This window comes from Amphiura filiformis, chromosome 4, assembly GCF_039555335.1.
Source record: "Amphiura filiformis chromosome 4, Afil_fr2py, whole genome shotgun sequence".
In the NCBI taxonomy this organism is placed as follows: Eukaryota; Metazoa; Echinodermata; class Ophiuroidea; order Amphilepidida; family Amphiuridae; genus Amphiura; species Amphiura filiformis.
Window position 1 is genome coordinate 65,654,856 of NC_092631.1, and position 19,673 is coordinate 65,674,528.

Below are 19,673 nucleotides of genomic sequence, written 5' to 3' on the forward strand. Positions count from 1 at the left end.
TTCAAGTAGTGTTCCCTTAGGAGCTGTGCAATAATTATCTGTCCCCTGGGGTGGGCAAATTTCAAAATGGCCTGTCAAAAAATGTTCCCCCACCCTCTCCTCTTGGCATGCCTCTTTTTGCCCACCGGGATATGGGAGAGGGGTCAGATAATTAATGCACAGCTTCTAATCCAGAACTATCAGATTCAAGATCAAGAACTATCAGATTCAAGATCAAAGAGAGCTTCTTATTCAGATCAGTGTGAACTTCTCTAATGCACATGAAAGAGTAACACTCATGTCTTATTACTGTGAAACTCTCAGATTCAGATTAAAATCAAATCAAAGTGATTCAATTCAAAGTGGAATCATCAATCCAGATCAAACGTGAACTCTGCAATTCTGGTTAAAAGTGCAAAACACTAAGCATGGATTTTGCAAATATACATAATAAACATCATACGTTAAGCTCTGTGTAGAGCAGAACAATTCAGCAGTATGGTTCACCTGGATCTGGATTAGTTTCGACTAAAACCCATTGTATGAATAGTCCTAATATCTAAATATTCTATATTAACTTTCTGTGTCATAGCACCTTGGCATACTATACTAACCTTACATGATTCTAATAGCTAAGGTTTTTGTTATCCACTCCAGATGCTCTAACTCACAATAAAACTTGCTTAATATTGGATACTACTAGATCTATAATACTTGGTTACATGATTTAGCAGGAAAATTTACAAGAGAATCTTTCATATTTCTGTACAGTACATGATCAGGTCACTTCATATTTTTTAAAGCATTTTTTTAAAATCTTTTTTATATTTTTTTATAATTTTATGATAATACACTGTATTTCCTTATTAAGGTACTTGGAGGGATTGCCCTGTATTATAATGACCCTGTTTGAAATATTTAAGGTAAGTGGTCAGATATTTTTTCATATTGTGTTTTGTACCCCACATTGAGGCCTGTACTCAGGTAATCCGACTCCAAAGTTTCCATTTAAATTGCACTAGCGGTTTTGATATAAGAGCAAAAATGTGTTTCACAACGGCCAACAGAACATTATGGGTGGTACACCATTCTCTCGGTCCGGGCTGTTCCATCTATTGCACTTACACACTTCTCACGTCTGTCAAAGGGGACACCCTCGCGATATCCCTTTTGGTTTGTACAGGGCCTTTCAGTTCAAGTCAATTTTCTCAGCACAGAAAATACCAATTTGCATTGTCTTTGGTAATTATTTAAAGTTGATTTCCATGATAAGAAATCGAACTTTTGAATTGTTTCATCAAGAGGTATTTATTTTATGGCATGATTTGTGATTTCCCCCATGCAAATTTCGGCAAAAGCTGCCAATGGGAAGAAGCGATCTATCGCAAGTGACGTCATGCCGCCAGACAGAATGCTGATGAGGCCATCCCTTTTTTTCATAACATTTAAATAAAACATATTTTCAGGCCTAAACTTTCACCGACATTATGAGAAAATTATGGGCTTTCTTCTGATGCCAAAATCTGCATTTAGATATGTTTAAGTGGGGGGATGAGGCTGTCAATCCAGTCATGCACCTTTAACCTCAAAAACCAAAACTGAATGGGATTTGTACAAGTAGACAGCACTGTGAAATTTCTATGAAAAATTTTAAAGAGCAGCTACATGTATTGACATTTTTGTTCTACTTTAGTTCAGGTCATGTTAATGGAGACATTATTTGGAACACTAGCACTAGATCTGCACATTATGAACAGTTTGATGTGTTTTTTGTCTCCCTAAACACGTTTCAATTAAGGGACACATACTGATACAGGCCACTGGATAAAAACTGATGACCTTCCATCAAATTTATACTCATTCAGATTTCTGAAGAGCAACAACAGCCAGTAACAACATTGATATGGAATGTTATAAAGACACCTAAAATCAGTTTTTGAAGTAAATGAATAAAGCAATATCAAAGTACCCATCCATATCACCTTGAGTAGTATATTATGAGCTTTTCATACCTATATGGAGTAAGTGGAGGCACACCTAGGCTATGTGGAGTAAATGGAGGCAAGTAGTAGAGGCAAGAGGTAATAAAGACTTCAACTATATGACATAAGCAGGACAATGAATGGATAATACAGGATAATGAGAAGACTTAGGAAATGTACAACTTAGTATAACTAGATAATGATATACAGTATGGTATTCAAACCTGGGCAGGTGGTGGATTATCTAGTCCTCGTGTTCGGAGATGATGATCACCAAGACCCAAGTCGCCGTCTGCTGCTTCTTCTTCGCTCTTGTTCCCTGTGGAGTTTTGTCGCGACAGCTCGCCTTCTGCATATGCCTCATCTAAAATGAAATCTGTGTCACTGTCTTCATCTATAGTATTAGTATCATCCTGGAAAAATAGATGTAAAATGACATCGTTAATTATCATGACAGGACTGAACTATTCTCTAAAGTGTGTAATATCAACTAGAAATAGGCAAAAAAGAAAGAAAAGGAACAATAAAAAAAAAGGTGTGGACTACATTGTAAACATAGTCAGATTTCAATGCTTTAGGGGCCAGAGCTTCAGCAAGAGTTAAAAATATTTCCCGAGTTAGAAACAGTCAGAATTAGAAACCAATTCCAAATTCAACACACAGGAAACCCAAGCTTTTATTTTCCATATTCACTATTTGTATAAAATCATTTGCATTTTTTTTATTACTTTTCTAAGACAAAATATATTATTAGACTAATTCTCCATTGTCAAAATCTCTACAGAATTGGTCATTTTTGGAAGAAAATCACAGACAATCAAATGTGACGTGCTATATCGACAGCAAACACTTTTTGGCAGGATCGTAAATGGAGAAATAGCCAAAAATCTGCCTGGGGTGATTTTTTTTCACAATTTGGGTTTGTTGCGAATTTGTGATGTTTTTAATGTTTAAAATATTTTCAGTTTCAGAATGGAATATAACTGGCATCTTGTATTTTTTGAGACTTATTTTATAATACCATAACTCAATATCTTTGCTTAGGAATGTCCGATTTCATTGGCGAAAACGGCGTTGTGGAGCAAAATATCTCTATATTTAAGATATGTAAAGACCTCAAAATTGATAAGCTGCACAAAAGTGTCTGTCTACAGACAGGTGGCATTGTTTACATCCTTCTTGCCACAAGCAGGTGGCACAAGTTATCCTCCTCCTACAGGTGATTCTACTTACTTGAATTGTTAAACATAAAGCTACTGGTGCACAACATTCTGGAAACACTTCTAACAGGCTGCCACCCTTCTTTGTTAATAGAGGTTTCATAAATCTGACAAGGTGAAGTTAAGGTTATAATCCTATGGAAGTGTCACAAAAACTTTGGTTATTATGCTACCAATTACATGAAAATGAAAATGAGATCAATATAGCCCTGGTAGTAACATGTTTACTGTCTTCCGCAAGCTCTACCAATTTTTTCTCGCTTGTCAATTTCATATTTTGAGTCAATTTATATACCGTATTTCCTCAAATAAACGGGGGTTATTAGAGGTCATTTTTAGCACGACAATTCCCGTTAAAATCAGCAGGTAAGCTTAAAACTCGCACTAAAATGACGAACTATGAACGAGAAACACTGACTTTTGGTTCACTTCCGGGTTTCCTATGCAGATTTTCGCCAATTATTGCTGCTATTATCGACCATGTGAGCAACTTGGTAAGCTTACTACACAAGATAGCATGGAAATATCAGCATTTTTGAAACACGTTGGTTGAAAAAAGTGGTGAGGGCGTTTATTTGAGGGGGGGCGACTATTCGGGAAACCATGTTGGAACAGGTGTAAAGAGTCACTTTTCCACTGGCTTGGAATCTGAAGCAAATCTGCCAAAACACGTCTTGCTCTAGCTCAGCCCAAATCAGTGAGATTATGGCTAGTTCTTTTGTGCATGATGTCACATGCCATGTGTTATCCTGAGGTACTGATTGACTAATTGAAAACCTCTGCAATGGATAAACAAAATCACATCACATGATCCTGCCACAACAGATCTTTCAAAGGAAAAGCAGGGCCGCATTCTGATAAGTTTGAAAGGATTGCCAAGCACTGCACATGTGACCAAATATTTGCCAAAACAGAATCAACAAATGACAGCATTCTTCAACTTGAATTCAATAGCCCAGAAGGTTGTACAACCAGAACCCTCTTGGAATTTTTAACCAATAGTCCTTATTTTTATAACCGTGCTACTTCTCTTTGAAAAACAGAGGCTTAAACAATACCACTTAACAACCTTCATAAGGTTTCATTTCAACACTTTTGCCACATGTTTTTAAAGCAGAAAACAAACTCCTGTGGCCAAGCAGTTAAGGGTCGATTCTTCATGTAATGATTTTGTGTAAGCTAATCCTAACCCTAACCCTAAACTAACCCTAATTTCGTGTATAATTACATGAAGGAGTAACCCAGTTAAGGCACAACACAAAAACCGGAGGTCATGGGTTTGATTCCTAGGCAGGACCACTTGTCATGTTTCCTATTTTAAATATATGTCATGGTAGCAAAACTAGTGAAACCTTACAAAATTGGACTTATCTTCTTTATTATCAAAACAAATACATGATAACACAAAACAATGAATGCTTGCGTTATGAATGAAAGGATACTTGTAGTCGAAGTCATACCACCTCCTTACTAGCCATGCTTGCTCTTGTCTTCTTCTTAATCTGGCCTCTAAGTCTGAGCTCTGTAAAACAAACAAAAATAAATCAATTTAAGAATAATGAGTTGAAGTTGAATATGCAAATTGTGCTCTACTGACTCCACTCTGGTAGAGCCGATAGTCTAGTGGTTTGGATGTCTACATAGCAAACACAAGGTTGTGGGTTCGTTTCCAGTGTCTGAGCATGAAAATAAGCATGTAGTGAAGATATACATATATAATAACACAGTAAAATGTGTTTTGTAGTAAATAAATAAGATAATACTGCTGTGAATGTTGTGAACATATAGAGAGATATATATCGCAAAAAAAAAAAGTTATATGAAATAAAACTTCTGAAAACTCAAAATTGCTAGATAAGAACATACAATAAAACACAAACAGAAAATGTGAACTGTATAGTTAAATCTTTGCTGTTTTTATGTAAAAATAAAAGACCCACATAATAAATCAGCAATATATTTTAATTTTAGTGTTATCTTCCGAACAACAAAAAATGTGTGGATATGTACCTACTGAATGGCAAAAGTTTGAGATGTTGATATAATCTGAAAAAAAGGGCCTTGAAGACTATAAATATCTTGGCATGTGCATTTGATATGATTTTGAAATACGAGGGGTATCCAAAAGTTTTTGACATCACCCAGAAGTGAACAAGCTATATTGATGAAATTTTGTCAGCGTAATCACTGGACCTTATGTACATTATGGTCCAAAAATGGTCTCATAAGTATGTTTACTTTCTTTACAGGTGGCGCTAGATGGGCAGTAGGCGCATAACCTTTTCATGATAAGATTCTCCACTTTCTTGAGTTTCTTCACTGTGGCCGCACCATCCATAATATGGACGTCCACTTCTTGGCTCATCTGTGAGGGACATGTGGCCAGTTTGGAAATTCCTTTTTCAAAAAGCAAGAGTGCCATATGGGCAATTATCACCGTAGATAGCTTTCATTTCATCATAGATTTTCTGAGCATTGTAGGCCTAACCCTTCAAATGCAGGAACCTTAATCACGCTACATTCCTCAATTTTCACCATCTTGCAGGTTATGCGCCTACTGCGCCACCTGTAAAGAAAGTAAACATACTTATGAGACCATTTTTGGACCATAATGTACATAAGGACCAGTGACAGAATTTCATCAATATAGCTCTTTCACTTCTGGGTGATGTCAAAAACTTTTGGATACCCCCTCGAATACTGATCACTAGAGGAGATTGTCTCTCCTATGATGAAAGCATGAAGCAGTCACAAAAGTGGTTTGATTGCAGAAAAATAACCACTTCACAGCCATGTGGTGTGTAAAATTTTATACCTACTTAATGTGGGAGTGTACTGTAAGTGTTCAGATTAATTATGCCTTCAACAAATTCTTTGTTAGTAATCTTACTATAATTCAGGTAATTTTAAATGTATATTCATTATATGTCCATGAAAGCCTCTGTCAGTTTTGATCCCCAATATTGCAAAATTCACACAGCGTTAGAGCTTATATTTGGTTGAAATCGGTCAAAAATTGGCTTAATGTGAAAAACACCAGTTTCCAAGAGCCAATGTGAGTCTAAGAATCGGACGTATCTAATGCCGTGCACGTAGCACAGCAATATGTACATTACATTACATCATAGTGCAGCAGGTGAGCACACACTTAGCTTTGTGTATACCCACAGGAAATTTAAAAAAAGATATGCAGTCACAAATAAGCAAATTGTTATTAAGTAAGCATTGGAACTATTGCTATTCTCTTTCACCTGGTGCTGTTGTGATGGGCATATTAGACATACGAGGGTGTGTGTCAATCTTATACTGAAACAAGGCAACTTCAATAATGGAGTATTTTATTTTCACTGGTAAATTCTTGGTTGCCCTTTTAACTGCAAAAAGTAATTACTAAAACCAACATGCAACATAAAAGTTTACCTTAAGCATGCAACAGTAGCTACAACAACAGCAATAATACCACAAAACAAAAACAACAATTAAGTTTTAGTGCACTATGCCTAAACCTGGCAAACTCTACAGACAGCCGTTGATCCATTATGTCCCAAATCACTCCTTTATTATACCAAATCACACCTTATACCTGCATTGCCACACCTTGAGTTTTAGTAGCATGTTACATACATCCCTCCATGGCTCCACTTTCTACTTAAAGCTTACCTTGTATAAGTAAAAAAAAGGGTAATTTATGTCTGAGAAGAACAATAGATTTTGCATTTTGAATATGAGTTTCAGTATTAAGATCCATAATCCAAGGACTGTTAGACTTATATGTGCAGAATTTCAATCTTTGCATATTTTTGAGGCCATCAGAAAGGAAAGGGATGAATGTTACATGCTCTAAAAACCATTGTCTATAACACCAAGCCCCATCTGCCTAGCTTGCCGTATTAAGCACATACCAGCAATGGTAATAACATAAAACAAACAAAAGACATAAATAAATCAAACAACAGAAATACACAACCTTCTACTAGTATACCCTAAAAAAGCTGCAATATTATGCACACACCAATCTAGGTAAAATATCAACAAAAAACTCAAATAACAGAAAAAAACAGAAAGTAAATTAATCAAAATGAAAAGAAAATGTATCAAAATGTACCTCAATCCCAACTCTGAAACACCTAGAAATCCAAGCCCCAAGTACTTTTTTCTTGAAGATCATATTAGTATTAACTCGATCAATACCCTCCACTACACACTGCAACCTATCAAAGCAAAGCTTATCTAGTTTAGAAATACCACACTCTTGGTAGAAGAAGCCTAGGATACTCAAGACACCTTTGTGAAGTCAATTAACCATAGACTAATAATAACTACAGACTATGCACCAACTGGCAAAGTTCATCATCATCTGTTAATGAGGGCCAATAGAGGCCGTCAGCCTTTCGCCATCTTGTGGGTACAAATCTTCTGTGTGTTCATGTGTCGGACACTACGCGCTGGGCGCAGCTTGCCACGCAGCTGTTATCACGCAACAACGCGGTGATTTTGCTGTTCAAGCATGGAGATCGAACGACCATCGCAGTGTGTACCTACAAGATGGCGGCATATGACGTCACTCTGACGGCCTCTATTTGCTCCATGAAGTGCGACAGACAAAACTGATGGTATAGACCACTTGACATCAGTGTATATCAACAAAGGCGAGGGACTCGTCTGTCGATATGCTTGAACGAGCCGCTACACTGTTCAATAGCTTTCTTGTACTATACGAAATGTGGCGGGCGATTTAAAATGCATGTGCCCTTAGCAAACTACGATGCGTACGCACACTGCAGGGCAAAGAACAATGGAAATTGCCATAATGCTGCGCAAGATACTGCCGGGCAATGACATCACATGCCAAGTGGTCTATACGTGCACCTGTTACCTCATTATTCTTCACATCTTCTCTTAAACACCGCCCAGAGGCACGAAACTTGTACATGATTCGATCAAATGATCAGCCCTCATGATTTTGCGAGAATTCTCAGTGCATACAAAGCACAGGGACTTTGCCTGTTGGTGCATATCTGTACCTCTTTATTCTATGGCATTAACACAAAGCAAGCAAAACCTTTGAGAACAATTTAATTAGAAAGCAAGCAATGATTTGTGATTGAAAGGAATAAGATACTCAAGATGAATCTAGTTATTATTTTATCATGGCATACTAACCCCTGCAGCAGATTGTGGAAGAAGAACTTCCATTGACCCATCCCCAATATTATTCTGCAATAGTAATCATCATAAAGGCTGTCTATTACTACTAAACATTTCTGATTTAGATTTTATTCTCATTAAAATAGAGTCACTATGATGATGTGATATTTATTAACCCTAACCGCCTGGGCTAAACAGAGGGTACATTCAACAAACACACCAAAATTAAATTAGGGTTAATAAGCACCCACAACAGCCAAGAGGCAAAAGTTCAGAAAAGCATGCTGGCTGGCTGCTGTGACATCATAGAATCTATGCAGGAAAACTAATCTATATAAATAAGACTGAACCCTCCTAGCTGACATAGGTTTACTACTGTGTGTCCTAAACTAGCATTCACAGGTCCAGAGCAGCCATGCCCATGACACATGCGCAACAAACACTTCAGCGTGTTGATTTGACCCTAACCATACAAACTGTACAGACTGGGTGTATCCATTCAGTGGGCAGGCAAGACAAAGGGCATCTCTGACCAAACCCCCAAAGTGAGTTAAAAACTAATGCGTAGGCATGACTATTCAATTTTGTCCCTAAAAGGTTAAGGCAAAAAGCTGTAATAGTTCTAGTTAATAACACTATAACGAGTGTGCAAAATTGTTGACCAGAACTATACCGTTTACCAAAAATTTGCTGTCCAAATAGTGGACAACTGCCAATATCTCTAGTTGATTTTTATATCAACAATAGGGATGCACTCTCAAATGCATTTTTAGATTGTTTCCAGTCAATTGAACATCTTCACTAAATGGGGACAGTCCCCAGTTGCAGTAACATCCACAGTTGAAATGTCAAGTTTCATAAACATGTCCGAGGTTTGACGGTAAACGCATACGCATCCCTACATCCAGCCACACACGCACAGACATCCACACACTAAGGATTGCTAAATGGTCCTTCCAGCTATGCTGGCAGCTTACAAAAATAAGTTTGCTATCAACACAGCCAATTAAGTTACCCCATTTGCTTCACCTGGGTCTTTAATGACCCAATGTGGTTATAACAGTATAACCTATCTAGCTAACACCTAATTAGGTGATTTCATCCCCGTTTCAACACAGCCATGGAGGATAACAAACAAGGTGATATTTCACATTCTGTTTAGCACTAGCAGTGCATTGCTTTCAACAAAGGATATATAATACCTAATCTTTCAAACTTATATGGCAAAATAACAGCTATTACAGAATACATTGAAACATGATCACTGTCTACAATTATATATTAAACTTGCAGATAAACACATTACTTAGAAATAATAATACGGAAATGAAAACAAGGAAATTGATGAAAACATATTTACATCGCTTAACGTCTTTTCACATCCAAGTTTTACATCATACTAAACTTAGCTATAATTATTTTAGCTGCTGCATAAAAACTTATAATTTACATAGCGAACAGTATCGGTTATAGTGTACTTACGCGACATGGACGTAAAGCAACAACTGGTTGTTGCATTTCCTTCAAGTAAGCATGTTAATTACGGGAAAGTATTTACCACGACAAAAGTTAGTAAGAGTAATTATTAGTAAAGGGTGGTGTTTTAAATACCTGGCCAGCAGGATTTTAGGAATATAATAGTGTTTCTATCAAAAGGGATAATTCCAATTATGTGAAAATAAAGCATGTGAATATGAAGTACAGTTCAGATCAGAGCAATAAATCAAGAATTTTCCATAGAGTAGAGTGGTTATTAGGTGTTAATAATGCAGCCCCAACGTCCCTCCTGCTTATAAACTACTGAACATTGTGAACCTGGAGATTCCACATGATACTGTATTTGACAAATTTAGTGCCCTCCCCTAATAAGCGCCCCTACATATATTTTTAAGTGACAACTGTCTAAGCATCCCCATCCTTTTTTTCAATGCAGGTCTGTACAACTAAATTCCATCAAATGTCTGAATAAAATTACCTTCTAAACCTTCCAGTTTAGGATTATGATAATCTTTTGACTTCAGATTGATTGAATTTTGATCGAAGCTTTTATATTAAGATTCTGTCCTTGCTAGCTAAAAAATAATTATGCCTGGTATTTGGGAAATAATGATGCACATGCTACTTACAACTCCTGGTACTTGTAATCCAGGTGCAAGGCTTGTTTCCTCATCTTCAACTCCAACTCTGAAATTTGTAATTTTTAAATATAAGTAATAAATTAAATACCTGGGTAACTAAAATGTGTCATAAATTTGATGAGACAAAAATGATTCATAACTAGATGGACCGCGCACAGTGTAATTTACCCATTACCAACTTCAAAGTAATGCGCCATATTGCCTTAGCTCCAAAGCTGCAGCACCCATATTTATCCAACAGTCAAATATGTTGAAAAATCACTCATGAACTTTCATGTTCATTTATTTTTCAGGTTCAAATAATTGTTAAATTATTCAAATGCTTATATTTACCCCATAACGTATTTGATATTAAACATTGACTTTGTTTTATATTTTACACCCTGCTACGATTGGTACACTCAGTCAGCAGTACTAGTGTTTATGCATGCAGGTCGCTATTAATAGAATCCATGCGTGCATAGCTGACTCCGTTCCCACACACACACACACAGCGGCCATGCGAAAAGATGGATTTTTAATGTCACAAAAACAAAAAGATCCGCCAAATTTGCGAAGGATCCGCCTCACAAGCTTTCAGCGCATTCAACGCTACGATAATACACAATGTTAATTTGAGTTAGGCATTGACATTCATGATTACAAAAATTAAATATCTGCAATTAAAAACTCGTGTTTTTGAACGATTTTGAATTTTATCAATGAAAATGCAGCGATGACGTCATTGGGTTAACGATTTTCCAACTGCTGATTGGTTGATTGCGTTACTGTCAGTGATCCGTGCATGCACGGTACGGTTCGTACGGAATGATTTTTCGTATGGGTAAAATACACTGTGCCGCGGTTCTCGGATGTCGCGGTTTTCGACGCACAGCGTCGACCGTGATGCCTCCACCAAAGGGAGCGGTGTGGCACTCACAAGTTTTTACTAATTTGAATTCAGATGACCCCTGGTGACCCCAAATGACCTCCCAAAATTTGGCTCTAAATGTTGACTGTACCCAGTTTCATGCCCATCCAACAGTTTTTACTAATTTTACCTCAGGTGACCCCTGGTGACCCCAAAATGACCTTCCAAATATTTGGCTCTAATTGTTGACTGTACCCACCAAGTTTCATGCACATCCAACATTTTTTACTAATTTGACCTTAGATGACCCCTGGTGACCTCGAAATGACCTTCCAAAAATTTGGCTTTAAATGTTGACTGTACCCACCAAGTTTCATGCCCATCCGACAGTTTTTACTAATTTGACCTCGGGTGACCTCTGGTGACCTCAAAATGACCTTCCAAAAATTTGGCCCTAAATGTTGACTGTACCCACCAAGTTTCATGCCTATCCGACAGTTTTTACTAATTTGACCTCAGATGAACCCTGGGTGACCCCAGATGACCCCAAAATTACCTCCCAAAAATTTGGCTCTAAATGTTGACTGTACTCACCAGGTTTCATGCCCATATGAGTTTTTACTAATTTGACCTCAGATGACCCCTTGATGACCTCGGATGACCCCGAAATGACCTTCCAAAAATTAGGCTCTAAATGTTGACTGTACCCACCAAATTTCATGCCCATACGACAGTCTTTGCTAATTTGACCTCAGATGACCCCTGACCCCGGTGATCTATTTGGCTCTACATGGTGACTGTACCCACCAAGTTACATGCCCATATGACCATTTTACTAATTTGACCTCAGATTGACCTTTGACCTCAGTATATGACCTTGAACCGCATCCAAAAAAAGTGTCCAGCGTTTTTGACCATGACCCACCTATCCTGAAATTCTGAAGTCAATCCGCCCATCCATGCTCGAGATACAGCATCCGGACGGATGCCCATATGACCATTTTTACTAATTTGACCTCAGATTGACCTTTGACCTCAGTATATGACCTTGAACCGCATCCAAAAAAAAAAAAAAAAGTGTCCAGCGTTTTTGACCATGACCCACCTATCCTGAAATTCTGAAGTCAATCCGCCCATCCATGCCCGAGATAGAGCATCCGGACGGAAGCACGGAAGCTCGGACATTGCAAAAACAGTATGCCTCGCGGTGGAGGCATAAAAATTTGCAATTTAATGTTCTGTGTTATGTTTTAATATTTGGCTAACAGAGTTTCTTCAGGTTTTTGCCAGTTGACAGCAAAAACCAAACCCTACCTATTATAGGGTTGTATTAGGGTCTTGTATTTGACACAATCCCTTATGCTAAACTTGCTCCAAATATGGCAACACTTACCTTATCTTTAACCATGTTAACATCTGAGTTGTAGCCCCACCCACTAATACTACTGTAGATAATACAATCATCAGCGTTGCTGTAAGTATTAACTGCCTGGCCGTGTTCGATGAGTTTCGAATGGCGAGCGCAAAAGCAATAGCACCACGTAAACCTGACAAAACAACAAAACGGAACGGCATCAAAGATGTGTGTGGATACTTTGAGATCACAAGTAAGGCATATATGTATGCTAGAGATATAATATAAAGGAGGAATATAGTGGCAAGAAAAATATTCAAACCATTTCAAGAACATACTTGAACCAACCATATAGAAATACCTCAAGATAAATTGCAAGTACTGATTTCCTACAAATTTAAGTTGAAATTCGAAATTTCTAAAATTTTCTACCAACGTTATATTTGATGCAACAAGATTTTCACCTCCAACTGAAGCTTGGCCAGGACAATGGCATAACAATGGACGCCAGATTTGAGTGTCCGTCCTATTGTTCTGATTTGAAACTTGGCCAAAAGGTCCCACTTTCCATAATAGGACCTTACACTTGGCTTTCTTTTAATCCCTTTTTGATACTTCTGTACTGGAATGAAATGTTTATATGTTGTCGGTGCAGTTATCAACACTAATGTTTTTCGCTTTGTGAATATCTTGTCGGCAAATCAATCAGGAATGATTCGTTACATGGATGTATTGCCTATTCATTTGTTTATGAAAGTTCCTGGGTATAATATTAATAACAGTGCTCTCTCAAATCAGTGGGTAGGTGCAATACATGATGCAACCACTGTTATAATCAGACACTTTCTATACGCTGGGAAGTTATGTAATAATTGGATTAACTACCATAGCAATAGGTGAATACAATTTTTAAATATACAGCGCTGCACTGGTACTTTCACACAGAACCTCTGCATACACAGGTGATGAGTGCAACCTGCTTGTATATATTCAAAATTATTTTCACCTATTGCTATGGTAGTTAATCCGATTTATATTGTTACTTTACCAGCGTATTAACTGTCATGAATACATTGTCTTATGGATCAGCATGTAGTCTGGACAACTCAATCACTTACCTGCAAACATGAGCATATGTTGGAAGTTGTAAGATATCTTTTGCTTTCTTCCTAAATTTAACAGGAATGTAAGAGGATAAATATTGCAGGCACGCCCAATAATAATGGCCAGCTGAACAAAGGTGTCAAGGAATGATTCATTTTTTTCCTTTTGTTTACAAATAAATTTATTATTTATAAATATATTTCATGTCACCTAAGAATATGGTGACAACATCCGAGCTAAGGTCAAAAGTTTCAAGGCAGACATCAAGAACTATGGCAGGCTAAAATACCGTAGAATTCTGTCTACAAGCATATATGCCTCTAAACGAGGTATTTTTTAACGAAAGAGACAAAAGGCAAATACCCTCCACAAACAATACTACGTGTTTGTACAGCCACCTATGTAAGTAATATATTATAGTTGTTCAAACTCCAAATACTGTTTTTGTGGAGAGTGTCTGCCTCTCTCTCCTCTCTTATTTAGAGGCATATATATGCTTGTAGACAAGGTTTTAAGGTAGGGCTTTATGTCCAAATTGATATGACGTTATAAAGAAATACAAGCAAATTACTTAAATATTGGGGCAGTCATGTTTTCTGAAGAAAATGTAAATCCTTGCTACATGTTGTTCTTCAGAGGTCTTTCACATGCATGCTCGTGAACTTTAAACATGAACAACTCTCTCCCGTGATCACAGCACATACACATATGGGATACAGAATATAAAGATGTTTTTCTATGTAAATAGCCGTAGGGCTAGCTTCTTTTATTGGGACCAGTGGCGCAGATTTCTTTTTTACATTGGGGGGATTGGGTTGAAGTATAGTGTATCCAGCACCTTTTGGCGACCAAATAAGGATATGGTACAAATGTTTGCATGCAGAATTTTTTTGCCATATTGAACCTAAAATGATGAAACATAGTGCAAAAGTGGAATAAATTCGCACAAAGCGCATAAAAATTGGCACTTTGGGTGCAAAAATGGCCAAATATGAGGGTTTTTTTGGTCAGAAACCCATACAGGTGTCAACATAGGGAGGGGGGTGATTGTATGGACCATCCCCTCTGGCAAAATATTGGGGGGATTTATTCCCCCATCCCCCGGGAGCCACGCCTCTGTTTGGGACATACTATAAGGATACAAATGCTGCACTGATGAAGCCTGGATCCCAATGCTGATTGTTTGGATTAAACACAGACACACCCATGTAGGAAAAGATGAAATTCTCTGCCAAGAACTGTAGCAATTCAGCTGTCTATATACAGAAAAGGACAAAAATCACATATTAGGATTATTTACAACACAGCATAACATGTTACAACATGTATATAAAACAGTATGCAGCATTAAATACCTGGACCACACAACCTTTCCAAAAATATTATAAACTGGCATCAAAAAGAAACTTATAATTTTTCACAAGGTCATATCTTAAAATCCTCTCCATAAAAATGAACAAAAATTGCACACAGGATTACTTCAATACTCTACTCTAAATCTAAACACTGGTCAGTAACCAAACAGTTGTCCAACTGACACAACAGCAAAATGCACTGACATGGAACACCTTCCTGGACCAAATTCACAGCCCAACAGGTTTCTATGGCTGGGTTCCAATTATTCGCTTACATGAACAAAAATACACACAGGATTACTTCAATACTCTACTCTAAACACGTGTCAGTAACCAAGCAGTTGTCCAACTGACACAACAGTAAAATGCACTGACACGGAACAGCTTCCGGGACCACATTCACAGGCGAATAATTGGAACCCAGCCATAGAATCCTGTTGGGCTGTGAATTTGGTCCAGGAAGGTGTTCCATGTCAGTGCATTTTGCTGTTGTGTCAGTTGGACAACTGTTTGGTTACTGACCAGTGTTTAGAGTAGATTATTGAAGTAATCCTGTGTGCAATTTTTGTTCATTTTTATGGAGAAGATTTTAAGATATGACCTTGTGAAAAATTATAAGTTTCTTTTTGATGCCAGTTTACATTTTATAAATTTTATTTTCAAGCTGTCTACATGAATATTTATGAAATGAAAATTAATAATTAATTACTTTCTGAATGAGAAAGTCATACAATTTGCATACATAGCATATTATATCTAATTCTTTCAAACATTGCAATATATACACTACAAGATTCCTATTACTGCCACCTGAGATGTACATTACTGCCCAGCTACTTTGTGGCTAATCTAGAGTACCAGTGCAGTACCAATTCAGTACTACATGTAGTTTGTGTACTCTATGTGAGATTCTGATGTGTGTACACTCGAGTACCCACACTGGTACTAGAGTACCAGTGATGTAGCTGGGCAGCAGTGTACCTCTGGTAGTGTATATAGCTATGCATTGCATGATTTTATCAATACAGACCCTCTGTAAGAGTTATTCATTGATTAGAATATAGTTGAATATGGGGAAATTCCCATATGGCATAAATGAAGCCAATCATTATTGTGAGGATGTCATCCTATGAAAACTAATCTATAATTATCCTAAACTTATAATTATCATATCTCACAGAACAATTGGAATGTTTTTAGGGGGTTCACTGTCGGACAAGGGGCAGACTTCAGTGAACAGCTCTTTTCATAGCCATCAGGGACAGTCTACATGTCTCAATATTAGGTACTTTGTCCTCAAGAAGTCAGAGCTACTCCTGACGAAAGCTTGACAGTTCTAAACTTGTCCGACAGCGAACCCACTAAATTGTTATGTACTCCTGTCAAAGCCTATTCCACAATATATCTCACAGACTCTGCACTGATTTAATAAAATATTATTTAAAAAAATGCATTTTCAAATTTTGGTTTTCAATGCCACTTACAGAAAAAAACACCTATTTAGCCTTTTACAGCATGGTGAAAACCAGAGGTGAACCTATCAAAAAAACTTACTTCTTTTGTTCTTCTTTTTGATTCTTCAGATAAATTGTTATATGTATAATGAGCTTGTGTCATACCACAGAACAAGACAGCAACAATACCTACAGAAATAAGAAAACAAATCAGTATATAGATGTCACACAAATGGATGTGACATGCACAAGATGACAATGCCACTATGTGTACATGGATTATGCTCAATGATACTTAGATAACATGTTTATATGATTTCCTTGTGTAAAAGTGTTGAACTTTTTAATTATGCAACCACAAGTGTCACATGATTTTCCCCCAAAATGGGATTTCGATTTCAAACATATTGATGTGCAATAGTCCATTGCTTTGATCTTGTGCAGTAAGTACTGCGCAAGTCTTTCATCTTGATAAGTGAAGGTTTATATTGTGCAACATTGGGAACATCAATTTGTAACCTTTGACACTCTAAGGAAGAACATTCGTCAAGGTTTGCAATAAGGCAAAAAAAACAAATTGTTATGTTGGCGTAACCCGACCGACCCTATTATTAGGCCCGACCCTACACTTTTTTTTTTTTTTTTTTGAAAAAAAATAATAAAAAATGATTGACCGACCCTAAAACAAGCAAAAACTTTTTTTTTTCGCCAAAAATACGACGGTGCTCCTCGGAAAAAACAGAATTTTACTCAACCCGGAAGTACCAAACCAGTGTTCGTCGTGGCAGCCTCCGACTGCCACTCTGACGGCTACCCTGTTTCAGTGTTTGGTAAATCTGGTTCGGGGACTTTGCGCAGAAACTGTGTGATGAATTCCAACACGTATATATCGTGCAAAGAGTCCAGGCAGCAAGGGACAATTTGACTCGCGGATATCGAGACATGCAATTGATCAAGCCAATGCAAACCTTACAGGACCTTTCATACCGACATCTGGTTACAGTGGTATGCAGTTTTGAAGAAGTATGAAGAGAGGAAGATGGTGAAGTTGCGAATGATATGTTTGTCGTGCTAAAAAGGAATGTTTTAACTCGTTCAACATTGTTCAAAAACAGTTCCTAAAAATAAAAAAAATCCCGACCTACCTACCCTATTTTCGATCAGCCCGTTACGGCAACATAACAATTGTTTTTTTTGCCTAAGACAAAATACCAATACTTTTAATTCTGTCAAATTGTTTTTTGCTGAGAGAAAGTCTTTATCAGATCCTATTATTTCATCAAATTAAAGTCAGGCATAAATGTAGACTCACCTGTGAGTTGAAATGATTCGGCTAATAGATAAGAGCTATATGACATGATGAAAAATAAGGCTGTCTCCAGCAGGGGGAAGTCCCTAATTTTGGTAAATTTAGTTAGGTGAACATGTGAGTCAAGGTTTATAACTTTCAAATTGACAAACAATATTGTATTTGGCTAATCCTTATATCAGTCCGACTTGACAAAATTCTAACATTGTATAAAATCATATAACATATATACTCAATTTTGTGCCGGTTGGAAGGAAGCTTATTTTGATTGAGGGCAGGTCGGCTACTGCTAGTGCAGTTACTGCCTACCGGAGTAGTGACAACCCTGCAACTGAACCAAGTAAACTCCTCAACAAAAGTTTGGAAAGTTTTTTCAAGCATCTGTATCTCAAATTATATGTGACATATTCATATCGTGTTGCATATCAATGGCTAGCTACAATACTCCGCTTTACAATGACACCCCATTTGAAACAATAACATTTTTCACGGCTGAGTACACGCCTTGTGAATGTAGTGGGTCTCAAAAAGAATTTGCCAAATTGACCATTATTCTGTGCAGCAAGCAGCAATCCCATATCTTCACAATCTGGGACCTAATGCAATCCTCCAAGATGACACCGCTCGCCCCACATAGCCACGGTAGTCAACGACTACCTACAGAATATGGGAGCAGAGTCAAAATGGCCTGCCATCAGACCAGACCCGGGGGCCAGACCTCAACCCAATTGAACACTTGTGGGACCACCTTGATCGTGTTGTGCGTGCCAGAGAAGCCCATATGCAGCCGCATTGAATGATCTGCGACGAATCCTGGTTGAAGAATGGAATGCCATCCCATAGTAACGTGTAACCAGGTTGGTGAGCAGCATGAGGAGAAGGTGCCTGACTATTGTGGCTGCATGTGGGTTTTCCACCCGCTATTGAGGTTAGTGGCTAGCGTTGTTTGAGCACAGAATAATGGTCAATTTGGCAAATTCTGTTTGAGACCCACTACATTCACATGGCGTGTACTCAGCCGTGAAAATTATTATTGTTTCAAATGGGGTGTCATTGTAAAGGGGAGTACTGTAGCTCTCCATTGATATGCAACACGATATGAATATGCTGCAAATATTTGGAGATACAGATGCTTGAAAAAACTTTCCAAACTTTTGTTGAGGAGTTTAGATGGTCACATATGGCTTTAGTATCAAAATTGGTCATTTTGAGAGTTTTCTTGTTTGACTACTCAAGAATTTCTGACATATTATCATTAGGTCAAACAAATTGTTTGCTTGTCCTAACATGGTTGGTTGATCAGATTTTGATTTCTTTTATTTCAAAGGCTAAACATTTTACATAAGAGACTTAAGGGATCCGGAATGAGCATTTTGAGCGTTTCGACAGTATTTTTTTCAAAATTAGGGTTGTTATTCTTTTGTACCGTAAAAACTTTTTTTCCCAGATTTGTAAGATTAGTTAACAATTTTATTACTGCCCTTACCCCTCCAACTTCCATTACATATTGGGTGGTCAAACATGATTTGGTAATTATAATGTTTTCCTATTTCCCCTTTCACCTCTCATTTATGTGATCTTTAAAGATAATTATGTTATTTGAATTTCAGTTTTTTTCAGTAAAAAGGATATAAATGAAGTGAGGCATCCAATGACTGCTCCAAATACAAATGAGCCAACAAAGATGCCGACAAATTGGCCCACAGACTTGAAGAAAGCTGCTACTGTGAACTGATCCCCTTCATATTCTTCAACAGTTCTGAAAAATATATAAAGAGTT

General features: G+C 37.4%; 1 protein-coding gene across 1 annotated transcript in view; it reads right to left on the bottom strand.

Moving 5' to 3' along the window:
- Positions 1-19,673, bottom strand: part of LOC140150330 (sodium/hydrogen exchanger 9-like) — a 34,591-nt gene that overhangs the window by 5,491 nt on the left and 9,427 nt on the right. The window contains 11 exon segments of the mRNA XM_072172337.1: positions 2,186-2,374; positions 3,195-3,288; positions 4,624-4,703; positions 8,345-8,398; positions 10,456-10,513; positions 12,711-12,864; positions 13,790-13,901; positions 14,918-15,031; positions 16,685-16,773; positions 17,897-18,002; positions 19,526-19,652. Coding sequence (XP_072028438.1) covers positions 2,186-2,374; positions 3,195-3,288; positions 4,624-4,703; positions 8,345-8,398; positions 10,456-10,513; positions 12,711-12,864; positions 13,790-13,901; positions 14,918-15,031; positions 16,685-16,773; positions 17,897-18,002; positions 19,526-19,652 — 1,177 coding nt within the window.